Here is a 10673-nt window from a genome sequence, read left to right as displayed (position 1 = left end):
TTCTAATCTCAGCAAAAACACGACCAGTCCACTGCTCACTAGATGGCAGTGTGTTGCCATTGACCAATACAGTGAGCAGGCTTTTTATACATTTGGAACAGTTAGTTCTCCAAATGTGGCTGGGCGAATTATCGTCGCACCATATTTGTTTATAATTTGCACTTTGATCTGAACTGAATGGAGTGACAACTGCTATAAATATTACCACAGAGGAAATTTGTTTCAGTCTGCGACAGACGCAGCCGACCATGGCCTTCCCAGGAGTGTGGAGCTTCTTTGTTGTGATACTTGTTCACTGTGTAAAAAGTGGTCGTCCACCACCTTGTGACAGGTAAGAAGAGGGCAATGTGTTGACACCATTTTTAGGGACTGTTGCTCATTCAAACTCAATTAGTATTTCATGGAAATGAATCCAAGAAGCTGTCTGTATGCACATGCATATTTTAAGTGGCTTTAATTGTAACACATAACCCTAATCAACTAGCATGGAGGACAATAGACTTGAGGAATTTGACTCTTGCTCTGTGTTCCCATAAAATAATCTTTGTTACAAGCCTGAGCCTTGGCCTGAAAGATACTGCCCAGTTAGTGGTTTATTGCCCATTGAGAGCCAGAGTATATCCCTAGGGAATTAAAGTACTCCTATTTTAGCTTTTTTGTCAGTGAAACATATTTCCAAGGTATTGGAATGTTTTAGACAAAGAAAATTCCGATGCTATTTGTCTCTTTCATACTTGCCTCATATCTGTCCACTCAAAAGTCAGAGTTTAATTTGTCAGTGGCAGTGTTATTTGGACTGTGAAATACTTTGAGGCTCCAGTCAACAACGTAGCAGTTGTTGTTTACAATAAGAATTCCTCATTCAGTTGGCTGTGCACATTTCAAAAATGCAAATGAGGACTATACATCAAGACTAATATCACCCAAAAATAATTTTACCATCTAATTAAAATGTGATAAATGTTTTCCTTAATCTTTTGGGGTAGTGAGTAGTGCCAATTAGTCTGACCAGGTAAAACACAATGCTATAAAATAAGTTGTAAATGTTTTTTTTTTTTAATAAACTGACCTTTTTCTCTTCAGTGAAATATACTGCACAGGGGATGTACTGCGGCAGGTACAAATGGCAAAATTGTTTGACGATGACAAGTACTTTGTGGATATGAAGATGAGAGTATCTCCTGGTAAGTCTAGCCGGGAGAGATGTTGACCTGTGCATGAGCATATATAATATATTTTCCAAACAATATAAACCCCTTAGGCTAGTTTCAGGTCAAGTCGCTCCCTGCCTGTAGCTTTGGCATCTTTTAATGGGCCGTCTGTGTCTTTCAGACATTGTCCTGTTGGCTTTTCATAATCTTACTCAAAAGGCTCCGAATATGACTGTAGTGCCCTCAAAACTACGAGAGTTCCTTATAATGTATTTTGAAGAACCAGGAAAAGAGTTTGAGCCATGGAATCCACCAGACTGGCATGAGAAGTGAGAGCCTATTACTGTTATTGATTTAAATTTTCAGCTATTGCTGACAATGTAAAGTTCAGCAATGATGTGGAAATAATGGAGAGTAGGCCTACTGTCAATATGTGAGCTGGTTTGTTATGCAGGGCACAGTTTCTGGACAAAGTAGCAGACAAGAAACTGCATGACTGGGCAAAAAAGTTGCATCAGCTGTGGAAGTCTCTTGGACGAAAGGTGAAAGCATACTTACACCAGTTTGGGATCAGGCTTTACAGTGGCATTTTCTTTGTTTGTTGGAATGTCTGTTGGAAGTGCTTGAGACTTAATTTCCTCTAATTCAGTGTTGAGAGTGCTGAAACAAACATCCACCAATTAATCAAGTGTAAATCTACACTGACAACTCTGTTCCCAGATCCGCCCTGATGTAAGGGATCACCCCGAGCTGTACTCCCAGATCTACACCCCCCACCCTGTCATTGTGCCAGGAGGCCGCTTCAGGGAGCTCTACTACTGGTGAGTGATGCTGCCAATTCCTGCTGCTCCCTGTCTGGATGGAAAGTCACTGTGGGTTAGAGTCGGGACAGAGACAGCATCTCCATCATCCATCTCCCCATGCAGGCGGCAACTTGAGCTTCTCCGTTTCACACAGGGATTCCTACTGGGTGATCAATGGCCTACTTCTGTCTGGGATGATAGACACAGCCCGGGGTATGATCCAAAACTTCGCCTACCTCGTCAACAGGTAAGCCCAGTTTGCACTAGCTCTGATCGCTCGTCATCTCTCTTTAGCATCATACAGCTGACAACAGCAGGTTGCGGCAGACTTACCTTGAATATTAAGTCACTCAGAAAACTGATGATGCGTGCACTGGTGATTTTGTGTGGTAAGCTGGTGTCTAGCATTTATTACCTTTTCATCACCTCACCTGTTTTTTTTGCAGATATGGTTTTATTCCAAATGGTGGGAGGATTTATTATGAGCGCCGCAGCCAGCCTCCTTTCTTTTGTCTCATGGTCGAGAGTTACTATCAAGCCACGAAGAATGACAGTTTCCTCAGGTATAAAAACATTTCCTCAATAAACCGTTACATTGCTAATAGTGCAGAGACCTTAAAAAAAGAAATATATTGTTGATCATCCCAAGCCAACCAGTGTTTATCCCAAACTCTTTGTCTTTGCAGAACAGTCATGCCAGCTTTGGATCAGGAGTACCGCTTCTGGATGCAGAATCGTTCTGTCACAGTTGAAACCAATGGGAAAAAGCATGTTCTTAACCGGTTTAATGTGCTGGTAGACCTACCAAGGTATAATCCTACCAACATCATCACAATGGGGGGGAAAAAAACTATTTTATAATAAAGCCTTACTTAGTATTGAATGTACTGTGTCTTCTGTCCTACAGACCCGAGTCCTACTCAGATGATATTGAGCTGGCTGCAGGTCTTACAGAAGGTAATGTTGAAAGCTCTTTGCTTGTTAAGCTATTCGTCCTCGTGTCTGTGGATGCTGAGGCTTGTCTCTCTGTTCCCTGCACTGTATCCCAAGATGCTGAGGAGAGGCTGTTCGCAGAACTGAACACAGGTGCCGAGTCTGGCTGGGATTTCTCTCACCGCTGGTACATAGACAGCCACGGAAATAACAACGGCTCCCTCAGAGACATCCAGACAAGCCAGATCCTCCCCGCGGACCTCAACGCTCTGCTCTATCGCAATGAGAGGACACTCGCCTCCTTTCACCACATACTGGGTGAGGATGGAGAACATAAACCAATTTAAAAAATCAATAAAAACGTATCTGGGAATTATATGTAAAGTAATTACTGCTGGTTTGGCAACTGTACTTTTGGAGTACGAATGTCACTAAGAACCCCATTTCCGGTCATTGACTGTAGAAGACAATATTGATTACCCATTGTAAGAATGGGTTCTTATGTACCTGTTCTCCCAGGGGATTCTTCTACAGCTGCACAGTATAACCTCGCTGCAGAAAGAAGGGTGGAGGCTGTCGAGGCTTTGCTTTGGAATGAAGAGAAAGGAGCATGGTTTGACTATAATTTGAGGACAAACTCGACTCACACAGGCTTTTATGCTTCCAACCTGGCTCCTATTTGGGCGCAGTGCTACAAACAGCCTGCTATGGGAGACAAGGCTTTGCAGTACCTGAAGGTTGGGAGCTCACTATTTAAATTGCATATCATAAACATGTTCTTTAGGTTTCTTATCTGGAGTGCACCTTAGCACCTGCAGATGGGGCAAAAATCATTCAAAGGTCTTCATGTGTCAGTATTATCCTCATCTCAGTATCAGCGTTTTCTTGTTCCTCCCCCTCCCCCCCCCCCCCCCCACCCCCCCTCCCCCCCCATTTACACACACATCCAGGAGAGTGGTGCTTCTCTGTTTGCCAATGGAGTCCCCACATCACTGCAGGATAGTGGGCAGCAGTGGGACTACCCCAATGCCTGGCCCCCACTGCAGCATATGCTTATTGAGGGTAGCTGTCACAAATGCCATAGCAGTACACCAGAGACATGCACTTAATAATGAATAGCAAAATTGCTACATAGGTTTCATTTCATAGATTTTTATGAGAACCTGTATTTGTGCTTATACTGCCTGACAGCCTGATATTAAAAAGAGTTTATGGTTGGTGATACATGTTTCCTACAATTTTTACCCCCAGGTTTGTCAAAATTACCCTCTGTAGAAGCCAAAGAAATGGCTTTTGAGCTGGCCCAGAAGTGGATCAAAACCAATTGGGTAGCTTACGACAAGTATGAGGCCATGTTTGAGAAGGTGATTTTTCCCTTAAGTGTTACTTAACGAGCAAGCTGTGTGTTAATCCAGTGTTAAATCCCCAGTAGTCTAAACGCAAGATCTGTTGAAGCAAATTATGCCATTAAGTAGCTTTATGAAGGTTACAATGATATTGCTAGGTAAATGTTGCTGCACTATGATTAACACAGCAGGCCGACCAACTCTGTGATTTTCTCATTGGCAGTATGACGTCAATGGGGATGGCAAGCCTGGTGGAGGTGGGGAATATGAGGTTCAGGTATGGCTCCACTGAGAACCACTCATTTAAAGTGTAAAGTGTAAAAAAAACAAAAACATCAACTGTATTTTTATTGGTTGAAACCTTGGCCCTGGGTATTTGTTTTGTTTTTGTAGCTTGGATTTGGCTGGACCAATGGGGTGGCACTGCAGCTGCTGGACCAGTATGGGGATCGTCTCACTATAGGAAGTGGTTTCACAGCTTTGTCTTCTAACTTCACATGGCTGTTGTCTCTGCTCTTCTGTGCCTGGCTCATAGTACACTGAAGCACAACTGTGTGGGAAGAGAGAAGGTTGATTGGAGGTGGGTGACACAGTGCAAGAATATCTCACGCATTGCACCTCATTCTGCACTGTGCCTCATCCGGCACCTTTAATGCTGGGATGTAATCTGGCCTGGAGCCCTCAATCAGAAACCTAGTCCCTTTAGAGGGCAGATTAAGGCTGAGAGACTTAGAAAAGATTTCAACTTTTTACTTTCAGCCACGGATTCGATATTGTGCCTTATTTCTAGTATTATTATTTTTTCAGAATGTGATTTAAGATGAATTTCCTTCCAGGATTCCTTTTGATGAATGTTTTAGCATACTTCACAGCATCTGCACTGGGGTTAATGATTTCTGAACTGTACAGTGAAGAGATGAAGATCACTGAAGCAATGTATTTCCCTTCCTAACGAAGTGTCTCTGCTGCATTACTTCACAGGATTATCCTGCCTGCTGATATTGAACTGACATTACAAACAGTAATTCACTTAATCCAATTACCCAGTTTATTGCCCTACTGCAGCATAGATCCTAGTGTGTTTTGGCATTTCAATACAAACGGCGAGTAAGATGTTGAACTGTTTATTTGAGACCATGTGCTGATTGGTTGAAACGCACTGATATCATTAAAAAAAAAATGGAAATAAACCAATTACCTGAGTAGAATGTGCCCAATAAATTCTTAAATTAAAGCTGCATGGATCATTAATTGGGGCCCAAGCCAGTTTCTGTGTTTAAAATCATTAGTAGTCTTTATAGAGCTAAGCTGCCTCTATAGTGGCATCTTATAAGATATATTGGTCAGATCTAGACAGTGTAGGAAGCATTTGGGAGGTTTAGAATTGATTGCATTTATTTTCGGGTAAACATTGTAGCTCCTCAGTTCAAATAGGACATCCATCTTGCATTGAATTCTGTCCAGGAAGTATATGCCAATCTTCAGAGATAGCAAGCAGAGATTGTGCTTTTTATAACATGGTTATTGCCCATATGGTTCCAAAATATACTTTAAATAGTATTTGCAAAACCCATGCTTAATTGATATTCAATGCACGGGTGAACATGAAAAATGTCTTGATTTTGTTCTGACACCATATGCCATACAGGTTTTATAACTCTGTTGAAGTTCTGGAGTTCACTTTACTAGTGAATTCCAAACTGATTTTTATTTACCACTTGAGTGTAAAACATTAAATGGAGACGATATATGGAGACCAGGGGAGTATTCCAGAAAGCAGGTTATGAGACAAATCCGGGTAAGTTAACTCTCCAGCTGACACCCAGTGTTGTAGCAACATTGCCAGCAGGTTGCTGCAACATTGTGTGTCAGCTGGTCCTGGAGAGTTCATTTTAACCTTTTTTGTTGCATAACCTGCTTTCTGGAATACCCCCCAGGAGGTTAGGAAGAGTTTGTCTCCTAGAAAAAAAATGCCAACCTGCCCAGGGACCTCTAGAGAAGATGGGCACGCACTCACTGGAACACTGCTCCTGAGCTTGAACATACTAAACAGATTGACTGTGCTAACATGAAAAGGCCAGTGGGTGCAGTGGTCCATGCAAACCCAAAGATCCCATTCTTCAGATGTGCTGCTGTGGGCTTAGCGTGTCCACAGCCTTGTAGCAATGGCCCCTCCCACCTGATGTTGGGGCACTCTGACAGAAATAGCTGTGTTGGTTCTGCAGATTTTCGGAAAATGGGGGAGTCAGCCAGTAATCGTTATGTTTTCAGAATTTGTTGTCAGCAGTAACTCAAGTAGAACCTACTTTTAATAACTCAAAAACTCCAATATGTCATTGAAGCAGAAATGTGTAGCTTGGATGAGCTTGTCGTGCTGTGAAGTGGTAAAGGGTTGTGTAATGAGTTCTAAGATTGGGATGAGGTGAACACTCAATGTAAAAACAGTTAGAGCAAAATCCTGCCATGGACGGGTTAGACTAGGAATTTAATAGGCAGCAGTGACAAGTATCACATCACAAACACTACAGTATGTAATGCATGCAAAGGTCATGATCCCTTTTACTTGAGAAATTGATCTACATAAGCATAAGCAGGCCCATTTCTCTTCTCTTACCTTAATGTAATTCTAATCCCCCTTGAAATTGTACAAGAAGATATCCCCACAAGTTGTAATGTTCCTTGTTTAATATTCTTTAGGGGGACTTCTATTCCCTACAATAATAGTTAATCAACCCCTCCCCCCCCCCCCCCCACATACACACACGCTTTACATTTCCCTCTCTCCTTTCTCTTTCATACACTTTATAGCACCTAAAACAGTTTGGCTTAGGGCTGAGCTTGGCTAGGCAATGCAAGAGGTGGGGTTCAGCTTCCACTGCTCAACTGGTTGGAACCCTGCTAGCATCAGTTACTGAGATATTCGTTGCACTCTTGGATGATATATGGCAAAGCCACAGAAGCACATTGAAAATAAGCTTAGACTGTTAGGAGAGGAACTGAAGAAAGGAGCAGCACCAAGACTTTCTGTACCAGTGGACCTATTTGCTACAAATGAAAAATTTGAAAAGCACTTCAAGCACCATTGGTTACTTACATTACTTTAAAATTGGACTCATTGTCCAACCCACCCTGTCATGAATAACAGGTCCCCAGGAGACAAAAAGAGGTACAAAAGGGAAGCATCTTTTCCAGATCAATAGACAGTGGTTGAGACTGATAGTGTTAAAAACTCTTTCCACTTCCCTTCCAGTCTGAGTCACTTGGCCTTACATGCATGTTGCAATTATGAATTTCTTCTATTGGGTAATGAAGAAAGAACGGATGAGAGTGCTGATGATGATGTGGCCGATCTCAACCCCTTTTTAGCGACTGTCACAAAGATAAAAGCTAGTAAGGTAAAAGGGGATGTAAAAGGATCTTCACAGTTCACCTTGGTTGTGGAGGTACGGCTGTAGACCGAGAACCTCCATGATTTATTAACTGTCCCAGGCTCTGGTCCGCCTGGTGCACGCAACACACATCACAGAGTCCGTTCATTACCCAGAGGGTGGTCTTGCTGCAGGAAATCTGGCTGCTCTGAAGGGATAATCCCCTGCCTCCCGAGGGCCACCCCAGCAGATGCCAAGAAGCAGCCAACCAGCTAGCCAGACGGCCAGCCAGCTACAGGACGGTACATGTCCGTCGGATGGCAGATCAGACCGTGCGACAGCTCCTTAGCAAACACACCCTCTTATCAATCTCCTTTTTCAATCTTATCTGATCAATAGCTCATACCGTAAGGATCATTCATGGCACATGAGATTTTCCTAATTATGAAACTTCCCTATTATAAAAAGTATAAATTGTTTGAACAGTCGACCTGCTTCTTGACTTCTTAAACCGGAAAGATTGGATAACTAGAGACATTATCCTGGGAGATATGAGATGGCTCAGGGTTATTGATCTGGCACAGTGAAGTTATCAGGGTTTTTTCACTAATCCATAACTTAGATGATTCATTTCTGTACAGTATCTACTGCTCAAAAGGAGATTTCAAAACCCAATTTATACTTAGCCAAGGAAAGCCAGAATATTTCCTCAACTGCTGTATGCGAGCAGAGCTCATAACTTTGGAAGTAAGCAATAAATCAATAGAATACTTGACCAACATAAAAAATACATAAAAATAATATTAAACTTGACCTATTATGATCGTGTATATTGTATAAGGTTGCAGCATATTGCAAAAACTGGTGACTTAACTCTCAAAAGTTTTAAGTGCATCTATTGATACAGTCCACTAGAACTTGTCAAGAGCATGAGTTATTACAGTGCACATGTTTTGTGCACATATATTTTTAACATATTTTAACATATATCTTTCAAAACTTTCACACATACAGTGAAAGGAGAGGAAATGAGAGAGGAGGACCTTTTTTACTTTTTTCGCAACTTTTATCAGAAATATTTTTTTCAACCTTTCAAAACTTTCAACAAAATTGTTAAACCTTTTTTCAAAATTATTTTTTTTTACATTTCAAAACTCCCACCCCCCCCCCACACGAGAAGTGAAAGGAGAGTAGAAGAGAGAGGAGGAAAGGGGAGAGGAGAACAGAGAAGGCTAGAGCAGAGTGCATGCCCTAGTCTAGAGTATCGTAGAGACCTCATTAAGTACTCATAATTCTTTTTTTCCAACATTTCAAAACTGTTTTAAAAAAAACACGACACAAACAAGTGTTTTTTTCACAAACTTTTTTTCGAAAATAATTTTTGTGTTTCATATGTGTCTGTGAACATTTCACATATGTGAATGTGTGTGTGTGAATGTAGCATATGTGAATGTGTGTGTGTGAACGTTTCATATGTGAATGTGTATGTGTTTCATATGTGTTTGTGTAAGGACAGTCTGAATGATTTCCTAAACGGCCCCTAATATAGTGTCCTCTGACCTGTTTAACATAGAGTCTGGGCCTCACCAGTGCTTCAGGCTGTGTTGACCTTTGTTTGGCATCATTTGTTAATATCCTCTTATCTGTATGTGCCAACAAATGGTGATCTCTCCATTATCTCTCATTTCATTTCATGTTTTAGGGTGCTTCACGATCCACTTACATACATTTACACTGTGCTAAACAATTGCTCTGTTGAAAACCCCATTATTACTTTCATTTGTTGAGCACTGACATACAACTGCATGCTATCTGAATCATTTCTCCACCCTACTGCACCTGCCAGTGTTGTCACACCCCACCACACCACTGTGGGGTAGTAGAGATCCTTGTTTTCCTGTGTGACAGGCATGCCTTTCGTTCCCAGTCAAGTTGTTTTTATCAGGTGGTGACCACATCAATGTGGAAGCCATTGGCACCTGTCCCCATCTGCAGCATGCTGAAACGTCCTGTAACCTTTTGTCTGACATTTACATGGCACTTCAAGTGAAAAAAGTTGTTTTCCGTCTTGTGTTCCCTCACTATATTTTTATTTCATTGAATGTGTTCATATTGTGCTGCAGTAAAGCAAGGTGCCCTTAACAAGGGGATTTATGCATCCTTCCACACTGGAAATTGACCACACAGACCAACTGTAGTGGCCTGGTACTCAAATCAATACTCTCCCAGAAATATATGAGACAGTAGTCAGACTCCGTAGTGTCGAGCAGTCGCAAGAAATCTTGCACCTAGAGGACCCACTGTGGGATGAGCATGCTTAGCGCTCACATACTTCCAGTGCCCAGTCATTCAGAGATAAAAATAGAGCGTTGTGTTTACCCAGATGGCTGCTGTGTAATAGCAGGACACAGTGTGACGCAGACGTCAGAGAGACATGCACAAACTAAGGACAACTGCATGGGAGCTCCGCTGTGAAACACGCAAACAAGCCAGTCTCAGAGACGCACAATGAGACAGGCTGAAAACAGGGGGGGAGGGGGATGTTTGTTGGGTAGACCGAGGCAGGGGAGGGGAGGAGAGAACGAGACGAAGGCTCTGCTTATCACTGCTGCACAGATGGCGCAGCAGATGAGATGGGAGGGATAGGTACGGTGATAAGGAGGGAGAGCAAGACGGAGAGGGAGGAAGAGAGCAGTGGCAGGTGAGCACATGTGTGACAGTGTACATACGGAGGAACGCATCGGAGTACCCTCCATGGAAAACGCTCTAATATTTATGGTGCAGGGGTGGTCGGAAACTTATCTTTCTTCTCCCAATTCAGCAGTAAGAAAAATGGTAGCGGAGCTTGCTTTGAAATATTAATCCTATTGCGGAGGGAGGGAGGGAGGGAGGGAGCGAGAGAGGGAGGGAGTTTTGGTGCTGAAGGTAAGAAGGAGTGAGGCACATATGGTTCCCTGAGGGAAGGAACTCTGGGTTCACACTCCCACAGACGAGAGGGGAGAACACGGGGGGGAAGGAAAGGGAGGGAAGTGGAAATGTTGGGAGGAGGATTCTGGGTTGCTTATGAGACAG

General features: G+C 42.6%; 1 protein-coding gene across 2 annotated transcripts; it reads left to right on the top strand.

Annotated features, from left to right (window-relative positions):
* Window positions 1–230: 230 nt before the first annotated feature.
* treh (trehalase (brush-border membrane glycoprotein)) lies at window positions 231–5265 on the top strand. 2 transcript variants are annotated; one of them, XM_047036178.1, is made up of 16 exons: window positions 231–331; window positions 1084–1184; window positions 1333–1480; window positions 1606–1693; window positions 1872–1972; window positions 2109–2201; window positions 2401–2517; window positions 2641–2763; window positions 2862–2911; window positions 3005–3205; window positions 3407–3624; window positions 3838–3949; window positions 4139–4251; window positions 4457–4510; window positions 4627–4813; window positions 5215–5250. In XM_047036178.1, exons 1-15 carry the CDS (start codon window positions 249–251, stop codon window positions 4774–4776), a joined length of 1752 nt encoding a protein of 583 aa, XP_046892134.1. In that variant the 5' UTR covers window positions 231–248; the 3' UTR covers window positions 4777–4813; window positions 5215–5250. The 2 variants fall into 2 exon arrangements, with proteins under 2 accessions (XP_046892134.1, XP_046892133.1); XM_047036177.1 differs by having other exon boundaries at window positions 4627–5265.
* Window positions 5266–10673: the final 5408 nt, after the last annotated feature.

The sequence above is a fragment of the Hypomesus transpacificus genome, chromosome 15 (genome assembly GCF_021917145.1).
Source record: "Hypomesus transpacificus isolate Combined female chromosome 15, fHypTra1, whole genome shotgun sequence".
In the NCBI taxonomy this organism is placed as follows: domain Eukaryota; kingdom Metazoa; phylum Chordata; class Actinopteri; order Osmeriformes; family Osmeridae; genus Hypomesus; species Hypomesus transpacificus.
The sequence above is the reverse complement of the archived record's forward strand: the minus strand, read 5'-3'. Positions and strand labels throughout refer to the sequence as shown.